This window comes from Mustela nivalis (genome assembly GCF_964662115.1).
Source record: "Mustela nivalis genome assembly, chromosome: 6".
NCBI classification, from domain to species: domain Eukaryota; kingdom Metazoa; phylum Chordata; class Mammalia; order Carnivora; family Mustelidae; genus Mustela; species Mustela nivalis.
Window position 1 is genome coordinate 153,411,638 of NC_139025.1, and position 15,451 is coordinate 153,427,088.

At 55.3% G+C, this 15,451-nt stretch overlaps 1 protein-coding gene and 2 long non-coding RNA genes across 4 annotated transcripts in view; 2 read left to right on the plus strand and 1 right to left on the minus strand.

Annotated features, from left to right (window-relative positions):
- LOC309867036 overlaps window positions 1-6,155 on the plus strand; it is a 40,344-nt gene extending 34,189 nt beyond the window's left edge. Inside the window, exon 3 of the long non-coding RNA XR_014312938.1 lies at window positions 5,521-6,155. This is a non-coding gene — a long non-coding RNA (uncharacterized lncRNA). The remainder of the gene's footprint in view (window positions 1-5,520) is intronic.
- On the minus strand, window positions 3,016-8,279 carry LOC309867035. Of its 2 annotated transcripts, XR_014312936.1 has the most exons (4): window positions 7,828-8,279; window positions 7,364-7,426; window positions 4,332-4,475; window positions 3,016-3,779 (listed from the first exon to the last, which is right to left on the minus strand). It is a non-coding gene; the product is annotated as an uncharacterized lncRNA (long non-coding RNA). The 2 variants fall into 2 exon arrangements; XR_014312937.1 differs by having other exon boundaries at window positions 7,364-8,279.
- A 438-nt stretch (window positions 8,280-8,717) lies between these two features.
- MEX3B (mex-3 RNA binding family member B) lies at window positions 8,718-14,005 on the plus strand. The gene is made up of 2 exons (XM_082735269.1): window positions 8,718-10,299; window positions 11,128-14,005. Exons 1-2 carry the CDS (start codon window positions 10,011-10,013, stop codon window positions 12,576-12,578), a joined length of 1,740 nt encoding a protein of 579 aa, XP_082591395.1. The 5' UTR covers window positions 8,718-10,010; the 3' UTR covers window positions 12,579-14,005.
- The last annotated feature ends 1,446 nt before the right edge of the window (window positions 14,006-15,451 follow it).

A 15,451-nucleotide genomic window follows, 5' to 3' on the forward strand; every position in this document is an offset into this window, starting at 1 on the left:
GATTCTAGAATCCTGCTGCCACCGGAGCATAATGGTCAGGAGGGAGAGATGTTTTTTTAAGTTCTTTGCCCATTTTTTAACGGAGTTACTATGTGTGGTTTTGTTGGTTTTATTTATTTATTTATTTTTGGATTGAGCTGTATGACTTCTTAATATTTTGGACAGTAATCTGTAGTCAGATATGTGGCCAATGAACAGCGTCTCCCCCTGGGTAGGTGGTCTTTTCATGTTGTGAAAGGCTTCGGGTTTGATGAGTCCCACTTGTTTGCTCCTGCTTTTGGCAACTCCGCCTTTGGTGTTCTTGCTGTGATTTCATTGCCAAGACCAGGTGAAAAAATGGACAGATGACTTGAAGAGACATTTCTCCACAGAAGAATCCACAAGGCCAAGGGACACATGAAAAGATGGCCGCCAGCCCTCCTCATTAGGGAGGTGCAAATCCAAAGCGCAGGGAGGTCTCGCCTCACGCCGTCAGGATGGCGACTGACAGGAAAGGCGACGAAACAAAGCAGAGGAAGGTATTAGCAGGTCTCTGGAGAGATCGGAAGCTTTGTACGCCGTTGGATACAGGAGAGGTACGGCTGTTCTGGGAAGCAGTCTGTAGGCTTGTCCGCCCCAGGGTGGAGCTGCCACGGGGTCCAGCCGTCCCCTTTTTGGGTGGAACCCATAGTCCCGATCTGGGAGACGAGGCTGTACCCCCCCCCATGTTCACTGAGCATCGTTCACCATTGCTGAGAGGCAGAAACAACCTAATGTCCACAGACAGATGACTGGAGAGAGGAAAGGTGGTCCACACGTAAGCCAGGGAGACAGGCTTCTGGCAGGGAGGGGCTCCGGCCACTTGTCAAAGGTGGAGGACACCGTGCGGAGGGAAGTCAGTGCAGCACCGAACCCGGTGACTCCACTCCCTGGAGCTACGTCACGTGGTCAGACCCAGAAGCAGAGAGTGGAGTGCTGGTTACGGGGTTGGGGAGGAAGAGACATTGGCGGGGCGGGGGGTGGTGCTCATTTGGCCTCAAGCGTCAGTTACACACGATGAGTAAGTTCCGATGTCTGCCGTACCACAGAACACCTGTTGTTAATACCACTGAATTGTGGACTCAGAAACGTGAGAGACTAGATGTCATGTTGGCATTCTTATCACGAAAAAAAAGGGACACCAGGAAACTTCTGGGGGCGATGGATACGCCCACTGCCTTGTGCTCATGGGCCTGCAGGTGCGGACCTGTGTGCAAACCCATCAAATCGTACACAGTGTGCTCGGGGTTTTATATCTCGGTTATGTCTCAACAGAGGTGTTTAAAAAACAAAAAAGAGTGAGGGAGAACTCCGGCTTGGACAGCCTGGGTCTGCCTGCCACGTGCTAGCTCAGGCTCGGTTTCCTCTGGGCAAAAACAGAAGTAACGATGGCACCCCTTTCGCTGGAGGACGGAGATGCGGCCGCTGCGCATAATCCTAGTGTATCGTCCGCGCGCGGAAGCTGTTACGGGCTAATAAGTTCTCCTCTCCTTTTTTTTCACCTTATGCATGAACAGATTCCTGATCAATCATGTGTTCTCAGGCCAGAGATCAAGTCTGCTACGTAATAAGAACTGCCAGATTTTCCCCGTCACATACTCCACGCGCCATGGCCCTGTCCTCCGCAGCGCTTTGTGACGGTTGTCATTTTACACAAATGCCCGTCCGCTCCTTAAGAGCTGTCTTCCCTTCCAGACGGCAGGTGGTGCCTGGCACTGCCCGCGTCCTGCCCTGGGTCACCGTGGCCTTCCCATCCCCCAGCCCAGCGCCGGCAGGACAGGAGCGCTGCGCACCTGCCCGGGGACGGGTGTCGGCGGACAGACCTCCAGCATCTTGCGTCTCTTCTCAGCCTCCCCTCCATTGCACGGAGGCCCCACGCTTTCTGTGATCTTCCAGATGAACTTGTGAAAGATTCCGCAGCCCCGCTCCCCGTCATAACTCGTGTTTTGATTAGATAGTATAAAGTTCTAATTACAAATTAATTGTTAAAGAATTAGCCTTAGTCAGAACATCTCATCGTAGTTCCCGTCTCAGTCACCCCTTACTGACACCCCTGCTTCGCACATTTCACCGTAGGTGGGAGCCAGCCCTAGTGGTCTTCACCTCCCGTTGTTCATTCTGGCTTTTAGAACACTACACGCCAACTCTGGCTTCTTCCTTGCATCGATGTCCGTGAATTCCAAGGTTGGATATACGAATACAATTTTATAATATAATTTAAGTATGTTTTATTTACGGTAAACATATCGGGGGCTTATCTAGGAACGCCCCAAGCTCACCACTGCTGCCTCACATCTGGTGAGGCCTCTTGTGTAGGATTGTGTCCCGCAGCATGGTTTCTCTGTTTTATGACTTTCCCTAAATGATTTCCACTGTGAGGGTCATGCTCCGAAAGCCCTTCTCCTCCTTGAAATGACAGAAACAGCCACCTGTTTCCGTTTAGTTCTTTTATGATTTCATTTTTCAAGCTGAACTCCATAACCCCCTTGGAACTTACTGGAGTCTATGCTATGAGGCAGGAAAAGGTCCAACTTAATACGGTGTTTCGAAACAACCGGTTCTCTCAGCTCCTCCCGGGGGTGATTTCCGGCTCTGTTCATTGGCATTTCTACTTTTGCCACAGAGTCTGTTCCTAAACCTGTAGGATCGTTCCAGTGGTCTAGCTCCCCTCTGACGCCAGGGTACGCGGTTCTCATGTCTCCTGGCTGCCTGGCGCGGCTGACCACAGCCGAGGGCAAGGGCTGCTCCCTTGTCTTCTTTTTTTTTTTTTAAAGATTTTTTTTTTTTAAATTTATTTGACAGAGAGAAATCACAAGTAGATGGAGAGGCAGGCAGAGAGAGAGGGGGAAGCAGGCTCCCTGCTGAGCAGAGAGCCCGATGTGGGACTCGATCCCAGGACCCTGAGATCATGACCTGAGCCGAAGGCAGCGGCTTAACCCACTGAGCCACCCAGGTGCCCCTGCTCCCTTGTCTTCTTTTCCGGAGACCTTCCTGCCAGTTGTGCGGCAGCACAGGTGATGTAAGTGCCGCGCATCACTCAGGACGTCAGATGCACATTTTACAGATGAGGAAGCTGAGGACCAAGAGCAAAGACACACACACGCTCCAGGTCTCCAAAATACTATGCAGGGCCGGAAGCTCTCAGATGGGGCAGAGCCCACAGCGGGACCCTCTGTAAGGTGCCATCCTACCTGAAAAACCCCCTGTACCTAGGGCGGGTGTGCCAGCGCCTCATCCTTGGCCTTCCAACCTGTGGCATCTGTTTACTGTATGTGCTGGTTTTAGACTCTCCTCTGCTTCTTTGTGTTTGGTCTTACGCTTTCCACTTAAGAGTGTGCCTTCACATTTTCCTGCTGGCGACCACATCTTTCTTTTTTCTGAGATAGGGAATTCCCATCCTGGCCTCTGTCTGAGTTACCCAGCGTGGTGATCGCGCCTCCTCAAAGGCACCCTTGCGCTTGTATTTCTTTGCTTGTCAGAGGCTGTGCGTCTTTTCTGTATAGAAGCACACACGTCACTACAGTGATCACTGCAGAAGTTTAATAAAATTGTAGGTCTGTTTTATTAGCATAAAAAAGTAATCCTATTATTAGCTACCATGTTAGTAGCTTGGTCGACACGATTTTTATTCTTTTTAACTGAAGCGCATAGGGAAGAAATCATTTTGATCGTGAAGTCACGCAGGTGGGTAGTTCGGAGTTGGTCGTGACGACATCCCGGCTGTATTTCATTAATTAGCATCTGGACTTTCAGGGCTGATGCTGAAAATACACAAATTCTGTAGGTGATGAAGTTATTTTTTACTTTTTAGAAAAAGTTACGGGAACAGAGAAAGTGCTGTCATACAAGGTGTTGAGAGAGATCAGAGCTTTGAATACTTCTCCTGTTCAATTTCCATCCCTTTGTAAGTGGCACAAGGCACCGTTACGTTCAGGGAGAGGAAGCCGGGAGCCTGGGGAGTGAGACCACCCTCCTTTAGACCCCCTTGCGCGACTGCCTTTTCCTTATTCCCCACTACCTAGACTTGGGGGGCGGCTGACACGTGACACAGAGGCTCGTTCGGGGCAGTGCCATGCCCTTACAGCACTTCACCTTGGGGGTTGAGACTTTGGGTCCCAAGCCCCCACCCACCGTCAAGGAGTATCTGCCATCCGCTCTGCCACATGCTGGCCCTCAGCGTGCTCCCTGCCAGACGGAGGTTTGGGACAACACCTGTGCTGACGACCCGGACCCTGAAGTGCTAGCCCCCCTGAGGCTTTTGTCAGTTCATAGATGGGGCTCCACTGACAGTCTGGGCAAAATGGGCGACTCACCTGCAGAAAATGCCCCGATTCCACTGATTTTTTTCATGTCTGCGTAGAAGAAAAAAGTTGCCTCCTTCCCGAAGATCAGTGAGCTTCCAGGCTCCTTGAATTCCTGTGTGTGAGAGATTCTAAATTGCCTCTTCTTCTTCCTCTCTTATTTATTTATTTGACAGAGAGAGAGAGAGAGAGATCACAAACAGGCAGAGAGGCAGGCAGAGAGAGAGAGAGAGGGAAGCAGACTCACTGCTGAGCAGAGAGCCAGATGCGGGGCTCAATCCCAGGACCCTGGGATCATGACCTGAGCCGAAGGCAGAGGCTTAACCCACTGAGCCACCCAGGCACCCCCTTCTTCCTCTCTGATACTGCAGACTGGCTACTACTGGTTGTTAACCAAATGATGTTTGAATTTTAGAAGTCAAGCGACTTAAAGGCCCATTTTACTAAATTTATGAAACTTCCTCTCTACTCTCATAATTCCAAAAGCTTTAATAAATATACATATGTGCTAGGATTTGCATTAGGTTTTTTTTTTCTCCTCCTTCTACTTCTATCAAGTGCTTTTATTAAGCCCTTTTAGCACTATTTAACTTTTAAGCTAAGCATGTATTACTTTTAAAAACTAATTGAATAAAGATGTTCAGAGCTTGAAACACGGGAACCTTGAAAATAAAATGTGGACCCACGACTTAAGTAAGTAACTATCTGGAAGATTTTGATGTATTGCTTTCCAGCCGAATTCATTTGCTTCTCTTAATGCTTCCTGAGTGTTTAGTAACACAAGCACCTCTTAGCTGCTTTTTTGTTCATCCAACATAAAGAGAGCATTTCCTATAGTAAAATATTCTTAAAAACATGTGTGTTTCATGTGTTCCATATGACGTATATGTTAACAATACAAAGACTGAACAGGACATCAAAAATCAAGATGCTTCGCAGGGCCCTCACTCATGTGATCATTACAGCCCAGTGGTGGTGGTTGGGGGGGGGGCGGAAACACCGCCAGCTTCCAGCTGGGGAATCCCACCGCCCAGGGGTGCTTACGGTCACAGGCTTGGGTGTCATTTATCAGCTGTGCCACCTTGAGCGCAACAGCGACTGGGATTCCTCAGGCCTATCACATCAGTGTTGGTGTCCTCAAGGAAAAGAATAAAAATGTGACTCTTGAAAATGTTATTAAAACGTGCAATCTTGTACCTAGATTGCTCTGACCTCCTGCCGCAAGCCATGGAAAGGCCCAGAAGCTTGAGCTGTATTTACTTGCCTCAAGACAATCTGTCCTCGCTTGGGCAAGTGACTTGACTTCCCTTCATCTGTAAATGGGGCCAAGAGAAGACCGACTTCGGGGTTCGGAGGCTCACACAAGATGGTGCGCTGCAAAGCATTCGGTAAGCTGCCTGGCGCACAGCGAGGGCTCGATAAATATGGCCTGTCCTGACTCCTCAGAGTCCGGCAGCTGTGGCTGGTGTCATTGGAGCTGCTTCCCAGAGAGGCTTACTCACATCCATACTTAAGAAAATTACACCTGCAGCCTCTCCAGCCTACCTCACTTGTTCATTTAATGAGCACCGACCGAGTTCCTGCCAGATACCACACGCCACAGGAGACCCTGGTCTCCATTCTCCCACCTCGCTTCTGAAAGCACAACTCAAACGTCCCCGCCTCTGGGAAGCCTTCCTAGGACTCCAGGCGGACTCACTACTGCCCTGCTGCGTAACTGACTTTGGATACGAATGGGGTTCCAGGGGAAAGGACCCCTCCCCACCCACCCACCATGTTCATTTCTGTATCATCAGTGCTTTCCGGGCTGTGTATAATAAAATAAGTAGATGCTCAGTAATGTGGAGTTGACTGAAAGTGCGCTTTTTTTCCCATGAGGACGGTAGCTGCCTTCGCCAGCTCTCCGGTTGCCGAAGCAAGCCAAATGTGTGCCGGACAGTTCGAGTCCTCTGGAAACACGTACGAGGTGGGCTCACTGTCAGTCTCGGTTGTTGTGAGTGACTACTTTGTCTTATTTTATAACAACTGAAATTCTCTATTATGTTACCAGATCACACTCTTCAAGCCCCTCTCTTTTGCTAATAAAAAAGAAAAAATAGTATGGCCACATTGGGGAGGTCCTTAGGGAACATGTCCTGTATCAGGAAAAGTAGTTAAGCACTGGGGTCCTAAAGGAGCCTGGGAAAGTCTAGCCAGAAAGTATGGAGTTGGGTTGTATTATCTATATAAAAACAGAACTGGACTTGGCAAGTTTTGTCACATCTTGGCTTATTAAATCCATTCATTGAGAATTAATTTTTCCAGATTGTTACTTCATAATAGCATTCAAGTGTCAGAAAATACCCTGACCAGTCAGTCAGTCCTCGAGACAGGTTGGGAAGGTAAAGAGCGGCAGGTGAAGCACCGTCTCCCACACGTTTGCTCAGCACTTGGTAATTTACAATGAGGCAGCTTTCACTGTCATTATCCCTCTGCTAAAACAATCCCCTGAGGCAGGTGGGAAGCCGGATGCTAGCCTCTTTGCATAGGACGGGACACCGAAGCAGGGCTCCACTGGGAATCCGAGCTGTCACACATCAGACTGGAATGGTCCGCTACCATGACCGTCACCCTCCCAGGATCTCTGGAGGGCCTGTATCTTGTGGGTATCTTCAGAAAACGGTCCCATCTTTGCATTGGTCTTCCCAGAGCATTCTGGCCTACGGAGCGTGACCCAGGCTACAAGGAATGTCATGGGCACCTGGGCGTTAGCAGCTTTCCGTGAATTCCCAGCCTCATCCTCTTGTGTGCTATGATGTGTGCTTTCACCGGACATGCCTTCATGATCCCGTAGGGGAGAAAGACACCTGTCCCCTATGCAAGGTGTCATGTTCACCTTCCTGGGACTGACCCAAGGGCCCCAGGGACTCTGAAGCATGCAGCCCTCTAAGCAAATTTCTGATTTAACCCATCTGAAATCCCAGCACTGCAGACAGGAGGGGGATGTTGTGTGCAGGCCTGTTTCCCACACAAGCAAGCCCCGGGGAGGAGGAGGGCCCATTTACCTATGTACAGGCCTCACCAGCAGTGGACTCCGGCAGCAACTTTACTTCCATCCATTGTGTTATCTGAAAAAAGAAACCTCAGCTGGCCTGATGGGGAGCCTGTTGTGTGGGCAAGATATAATGGCGAGGCCTTTGGAGCGCTTTTTCTGTCTGCTCTGGTGTTTACAGGCCCCGGGTGAGGCGCCTGGACCAGCCAGGACCCTCTCCTCCCAGAACCTCCATCCTCAAGACACCCCTCCTCGTTCACAGATTGCTGGTACTTGAGTCCATAAACCAGGTCAAAGAATTCTCCACCGGAGTTGGAGGTGGTGGCTCTGGGAGGGCTGCGCACCCTCCCCCGACCCATCCATCACTCCCTTTGAAGACACACAGCCCAGGCTCAGGGACGCGGACAGAAACATCCTGAGGAAATCACCACTCTAAGTGGCTTCTAAGCCTCATTTCCCCAAGGAGATAATCAGCACCTCTTTCCCAAGACAGCTCCAGGTGAGCGGGAAGGAACACCTTCCTGTCTCCGGCGGGAAGGCGTTGCCTGACCGCCTGATCGCCCAGCGCCCTCGCTTCTACTGTCACAGTCCTCCGAACCCACAAGGTGGCTGGGGCAGGTACGACCCCCCCCCCACGTCGCCAATTGACGCAGGGCACACCGAGGCCCGGGCGCCCGCTCTCCTCGCGGGGTCACCCAGGGAGCAAGCACCCGGGAGCCTCTGCCTGCGCGCCCCGAGCTCGCCCCGCGGCACCGTCAGGTCCCCCGAGTGAGCCCGTCCGCGGCGGCGGCCACATGGCCTCATTGTCCCGGGCGGGCGTCCCGCCGCGCGGACGCGGGCGTTCACAGCAAACCGCAGTCCCGGCCGCTTGCGGAGCGACCCCGCCGGCCGGGCGCGGGGACGCGGCGAGCCTGGGAGCGCCGGCAACAAAGGAGAGGAGCGCGCGCGGGACCCGAGGGGGCACCGGCCCGGGGGGCGGCGCGGCCGGCCCGAGCGCAGGGGGACGGGGCGGCGGCCGGCGAGCAGGCGGCGTGCCCCGGCCCGGCCCTCAAAGCCTCCTTTCTTCTCGCGCGCAGCGAGGCGGCTCCGGGAGATCCGGGAGGGGGCGCAGCTCGCCGTCCCCGCCGGCCGGTCCGGGCGCGCCCTCCCTCCGCCGCCAACCCCACCCCGAGAAGCGCACAAAGAGCGGCGGGCCGGCGGGCGCACACCTCCCGTCGGGGCGGGGCCGCGGGAGGGGCCGGCGCGCGCTCCGCCGCGCCCGCCTTAAAGGGCCCGCCCGCTCCCGGCGCGCACCGCGCATGCCCGACCGCGGGGCGGGGAGGGACGGGACGGCGGCGCGCGCACGCCCGCGCCGCTCGCCGGAGCCATGGCCGGCGTCCCCGCGGAGGCGGCGCGGCGCTCGTGCACGTGTCAGCGCCCGCGGGGGCTCGGCCGGCGCGCGGGGCGGGCGCAGGACCCCCGCGCCGCACATTCCGGAGGTCGCGGGCCGCAGGGCGGGCCGGGCCCGCGCTGCGGCGGGTGTCTGGCTGGCCCGGCCGCAGTTTGAGGGCCAGTTGGACGAAGTGCTGCCCAAGGGGCACAAAGCTGCGGGCGCGCGGGCGCGCGAGAAGCGATGCGGGCGGGCCTCTGCCTTTGTGTCTCCTGCGCTCCGGCGCAGGTGGGCAACCCGCGCCAGGAGCCACTTGGCCCGTGCGCACCCGGACCTCGAGTCCCGCTTTCCGTGCCCGAGGGCTCGGGCCGCCCTTTGCGGCAGACAATAGACCCTTCTCCCAGTGGCACCGTGGGCTCTAGGGGTGGTTTATTTGGGGACGCTAACGGGACTTTCTCAGGACCGCTCTCTTAGAGCCCGGCCGCGGGCATCCGAGTTGGGCGCGTTTTCTTTTCTCCATCAGGCGAGGGGGGAGAGCTGGGGACAGACTGTCCTCGGCCGATAGGTACGCGCGAGTGTCCCGAGCCTGCCGGTCCCGCATTAGACAACAAAGAGAGGCGTTAGCGGCGGCGGGGGAGGGGCGCGGCCGGGAGGAGGACGGGGCGGGCTGCGGCGAGCGCGGGGGTGGGGGGCGCTCGCTCTCGGCTCGCCCTGACCGCGGCCTCCGCCCGCCCCCGGCCCGGCGCGCGCCAATCGCCTCCCCCAGCGATAGTGTCAGTAGCATTGTAGTGTCAGCTCCCGCCGGTGACGTTGCGCCTCCCTCGTCCCCCTCCGGAGCCGTCTGGCTGCAGAGGCTCAGTCAAGAGGCGGGGAGGAGAGGAGGAAAAAGCGCTGAGTGAGGGCGGGCGGGCGGGCGGGAGGGAGTGGAGGAGCCGGGGAGGGGCTCCTTAAAGAAACGCTGCTGTCGCTCGCCTGCTCGCTTCTCGCTCGGCATTGTGGCCAGCCAGCCGGGCACTCGGGGGGCACGCGCGGCTGCCGCTCGAGCTTTGCCCCCACCCCACCCGCCGGCAGATCTGGGGTGGGGACCCAGGCGGGGGCTCCTGCGGCCACTGCCCGGCGCCGATCGCACTGAGCGACCCACTCCTCCCGGCGCCGAGAAAGGAGCAACGGAGCCCTCTGCAGCCGGCCGGCCTCCCCGCCCCTGACCACTCGCTTCCCGGCTGCCTTTGTGGTCGCAGCTTCTCGCCGCCGAGCCGAGGGCCGGCGGGGGCGCGGCGCGCACGGCCGAGCGATGCCCAGCTCCCTGTTTGCAGACCTGGAGCGCAACGGCAGCGGCGGCGGAGGGGGAGGCGGCGGCGGCGGCGGCGGTGGTGGTGGCGGCGGCGGCGGCGGCGGGGGAGAGACCCTGGATGACCAAAGAGCCCTGCAGCTCGCGCTCGATCAGCTCTCCCTGCTGGGGCTGGACAGTGACGAGGGCGCCTCTCTGTACGACAGTGAGCCGCGCAAGAAGAGCGTGAACATGACCGAGTGCGTGCCGGTGCCCAGTTCCGAGCATGTCGCCGAGATCGTGGGGCGGCAAGGTGGGTCCGGTGGAGATGGGGAGCTGGAAGGGAGAGGGTCTCGGGCCACCGCCCCGCGGGGAGGGCGCGAGAGGGTTCGGGATCCGCGACGCCCGCGAGCCTGGAGGAGAGAGGAAGAGCCGCGCGATGGGCCGGCGCCCCAGACAAAGAAAGTGCAGGCAGGCTGTCTCCCGGAGCCGCGCCGCTGCCACGGCGGGATGCACTTTATCCTGCTAAAATCACTGCCTTCTCCCCTAGCGCCCCCCACCCAGCCCACCCCGGGAAATAGAATTTAAATATAAGATGCTTGGGGGAGGGGGCCTTTGATCGGTCCTTTGGGAGGGGGAGGAGGAGGAGTGAGCATCGGATGGGAGGAGGATTCTGGATTTCTGCAAAGCGGAATGGAGCCCAGAGGAGGAACAATGGGTCCCGGGACTGCCCCCCCTTCTCATCAGTACCCCAGTTCTGGGAGGGTTCACGGCCCCGGCCCTGTTCCTTGAACCCTTTCGCCGCGCCTTCAGGGCGGACGGCGCGCCCCGCTGGATCCTAGCGGCATCTCCCCAGCTGACTTTTTCCTGGGATTCTCGGGTTTGCTCGGGACGACTGCAGTCACTGGGGGAGGACTGGGCAGCCAATGGGCTGTTCCTCGAGCGCCTCGCGGGTGGAACCCGCTTCCCAGCCCGTGGCGTGGCCCAGGGTCAGTGAGGGAGCCGCCCCCTTTCCGCCCGAAGCGTGTCCTGCAGCCCCGCAGCCCAGGACGCGGGCGGTCCCAGGTCTCCGCGGTTACCCCGGGATAATGGGCGTGTCTGTCTCTCTCTCCCACTCCCTCCCCTGCACCCTGGCTCCCAGGTTGTAAAATCAAAGCGCTGCGGGCGAAGACCAATACTTACATCAAGACCCCGGTTCGCGGGGAGGAGCCTGTCTTTGTTGTGACGGGCAGGAAGGAGGATGTGGCCATGGCTCGGAGGGAGATCATCTCTGCCGCGGAGCACTTCTCCATGATCCGCGCCTCGCGGAATAAGAACACGGCGCTCAACGGCGCAGTGCCCGGGCCGCCCAACCTGCCTGGACAGACCACCATCCAGGTGCGGGTGCCCTATCGCGTGGTGGGGCTCGTGGTGGGGCCCAAGGGCGCCACGATCAAGCGCATCCAACAACAGACGCACACGTACATCGTGACGCCCAGCCGCGACAAGGAGCCCGTGTTCGAGGTGACTGGCATGCCTGAGAACGTGGACCGAGCTCGCGAGGAGATCGAGGCGCACATCGCCCTGCGCACCGGCGGCATCATCGAGCTCACAGATGAGAACGACTTCCACGCCAACGGCACGGACGTGGGCTTCGATCTGCACCACGGGTCCGGCGGGTCCGGCCCAGGCAGCCTCTGGAGCAAGCCCACCCCCAGCATCACGCCCACCCCCGGCCGCAAGCCGTTCTCTAGCTACCGCAACGACAGTTCCAGCTCGCTCGGCAGCGCGTCCACAGACTCTTACTTCGGCGGGGGGACCGGCGGCAGCACAGCCGCCACCCCGCGCCTGGCGGACTACAGCCCCCCCAGCCCCGCGCTCAGCTTTGCCCACAACGGGAACAACAACAACAACGGCAACGGATACACCTACGCGGCGGGGGAAGCTTCCGTGCCTTCCCCCGACGGCTGTCCCGAGCTGCAGCCCACCTTCGACCCGGCTCCGGCTCCCCCGCCTGGGGCGCCGTTGCTCTGGGCTCAGTTCGAGCGCTCCCCCGGAGGCGGCCCTGGGGCGCCGGTGTCGTCGTCCTGCTCGTCCTCCGCGTCTTCGTCCGCTTCGTCGTCCTCCGTGGTCTTCCCCGGGGGCGGCGCCAGCGCGCCCGCCAATGCCAACCTGGGGCTGCTGGTGCACCGCCGGCTGCACCCGGGCGCCAGCTGCCCGCGCCTGTCCCCGCCCTTGCACATGGCGCCGGGGGCGGGCGAGCACCACCTGGCGCGCCGGGTGCGCAGCGACCCGGGCGGAGGGGGCCTGACCTACGCCGCCTATGCCAACGGGCTGGGCGCGCAGCTGCCCGGCCTGCCGCCGTCGGACACCTCCGGCTCCTCGTCGTCGTCCAGCTCCTCGTCCAGCTCCTCCTCCTCGTCGTCGGGGTTGCGGCGAAAGGGCAGCCGCGACTGCTCCGTGTGCTTCGAGAGCGAAGTGATCGCCGCGCTCGTGCCCTGCGGCCACAACCTCTTCTGCATGGAGTGCGCCAACCGCATCTGCGAGAAGAGCGAGCCGGAGTGCCCGGTCTGCCACACCGCGGTCACCCAGGCCATCCGCATCTTCTCCTGAAGGCGGCGCGCCTGCGCGCACCCCGCGGGGGCCGAGGGGGGCCCCTCCCCTCCAGCCTCAGACCCCCTGACCCTCGCCACCGCCGCCACCACCCGGCCCGCGCCCGCCCGCCGCCTCCGTGCCCCACCCCCTCCCCCCCCACCCCCGCTCACACTCTGAGATCCGAGAGGAGCTTGAGAAGCTGTAGTATCCGCTCGTTTTTTAAAATTTTTAATTTTTAAACAAAGGAACTTGCCAGGATATCTGCATCAAGAGTACTATAGCCCGGGAAGCCCCCGAACCACCTGAAATGCATGCTCTATAAATAATAGGAACGGCGACACTCTAGTAATGATAGTTTGTACACTGTACTTCATAGGAAGCTTCCAAAAGAAGAAAACCCCACAAGTTTTCCATTTTCTTAAAGTAGGAGAAAAAAAACCGAACAATAATTATTATGACGAAGAGGATAATAATCGTGCTTATGGGATGTGTGGACTGTTTTCGTGTGTTCCCCTTTGTGGCTGGGTTCCTACGATGCTTATTCTAGAACACAGTGGATCCTTTTTGAATGTTGTGGAAGGGCCAGGAGTTCCTGTGAAACCAGGATACTGCAGCTTTATAAAAGTTAAACAAACTGTAACATATCTCTTATATATTAAAAACGTTTAAAAGTTTTAAAGAGAAATTGCATTAATACAGATTGAAGTATTTTATTCTTTTTTGACTTGAAAAATTATATTTCATATTGCAAAGATGTTTACAAGTATTTTAATTTAAGTTCAGTGAACTTTTTTGTAGCTGGGTTAAATCTTTTTATTTTAGTATGGCCTTATGGCAAAGAACACTGTATTATTTTAATAACCACACAATCGTGACGGAATTACAAAACCATAAAATGTGTAATGTTTTGAACAGTATTCTGTTGGGATGGAGATTTTATAGGTTCAGACAAATCTAGAAATGCTTCACCCAGCATATTTTCTATTCAGTGATATAAAGCATATTTTATTCTATATTATTACAAAAAAAAAACCACGGAAATGTATAAACATGTCAAAAGGAACTGTTGATGCTTTCTAACATTTGTATAAATAGAATTCAGTGCAAGCTACAAAAATTCTGTTGGGCCACTATAGTTTTAGTATTTCTATTTTAATACATTTGTTTACCACTTGTTTATGTATATGTAGGTGATGTTACTTGAGCTTAAATGTACTTTACTGAGCAAAGTTTAAAAAACAAAGTATATTTTATTTTATGATAAAGGGCCTTTAACCTCATGGTCAAATACTAATATTATATTTGCTGAGACAAGATTTGAAATTGTATCAAGAGTTTTATTTTTCTGACATTTAAAGTTCTACATAATAAAGGTAAAACTTAAGGAATGGTGCTACTTCATTTTTTAAGTATTTCTATATAAATAAAATATTGAAGAAAACCTATCTTGTGTGGTGAGTTGGTTTTGTTTTACGCCCCTTGGAGTCCTCCTGTGTAAATCACTCGTAAGTGACTAGTGAAAATGTATACGTTCCAGGCATATGATGTTAGTATTTTATCAATGGAATGAGCTTTCCAGATAGGCCGGAGTTGTGTTGAGTGGGATCTATAGGCCACGGGCAATGGTATTTTTTAAAAAATTGCAGTTTCCTACTGAATCAGGGCTTGCTTCTCCCTGAGACACAGTGGGCGCGGTGCCTGGGGCCCATGATACCTGCCGGGGTTTGATGGGGAGGCCCAGGAAAATGTTTGATTTCTTTTAAAATTAGAAGAAAGCAAGCCCAAAGGAAATGAAATTATTCAAAGGAAATGTTTTAATTTTCAGGTCCACAAGAACCTATTCATTAAAATCTGCCTAAAACACTAAGAGAATAAAATAATTATTAGAGTATTTAAAGTGATATCAAAAATCAATTCAAATATCGATATTATTATGCGGGAAGAAGCCCACGAAAGCAAAAGTGCCTGGGGTCCAGCAACGTTAGGATCCCGCCCCATGTGGCCCCTTCAGGGTAGAGGGGGCCTCAGGGCTGTGCCTGCTTGCCTCAGTTTCCACAGAGGGCCACTTCCTTCCGGGAAGCCACGCAGTGACTGTCTGCTTGCAGAGGGCCTAGCTGGATTTCAGGACCTTCTTAAGAGGCTTCTGCTGGGAGGGTAGGCTAATTGGTGTTGACAGGCTGAGGGTGTTAACCGTTTGTTGTTGTTTGAGACAAGTTTTTGTTTGCTTTCTGGCAGGCTACACCTGCTCCCTGGCTGTTGGGTTTTGTCAAGCAGCAGCGCCGCCAGCTTTCACTTGACCTGAACTCTTGTCTTCTAGAGAGTATTTAGAAATGACCAGAGCGCGCCACTGAGTTTCCAGCTCACTCTGCCAGCCGAGCTGCCCCCGGAGAGCCGTGTCTGCCCTGGAACGTGGCAGGCTTTTGTTTTAATCTGTGCCCATGGGTACCATTTAGCAGGTGAGGCCAAACAGTGGGCCATGACCTACATGGGTGGGTGGCGTGTCTTTCCCTTCCATATTAATTTTTGTTTGTCCAGAAGCGCCGTCACGTCGTAGACCCTGATTTGTTTGGTTGAAATGCCGCCGTGTGAAGGCAGGAGGCAGGAATTCGGGGCGGGAAGGGAAAAAGGAGTGGCCCGGCTTGGGAAATTTCTGGCATCATCTCCAACTCTGGAACGTTCCCAGACGGTGTTTACCCCCTTTCTTCTCCCTCAAGGACTGGAGGTTGGCCGAGGCCTGGCGAGCAGCGACATCCTAGTCCAATCCCACCTTTCCTGTGAGCTGTTCTGAAATGCCTAGAACAGAACCAAGATTCTTTTTACACTTACGACTTTAGCCATGTAACTTTGCTTTTCTGCCTTAGAATGATGACAGAGAAGGCAAGCAGAGAAGA

Coding starts and splice junctions, on each gene's coding strand:
- MEX3B (XM_082735269.1), top strand. CDS start 10,011: ATGCCCAGCTCCCTGTTTGCAGACCTGGAGCGCAACGGCAGCGGCGGC. Junction 10,300..11,127: donor CGAGATCGTGGGGCGGCAAG/GTGGGTCCGGTG, acceptor CCTGGCTCCCAG/GTTGTAAAATCAAAGCGCTG.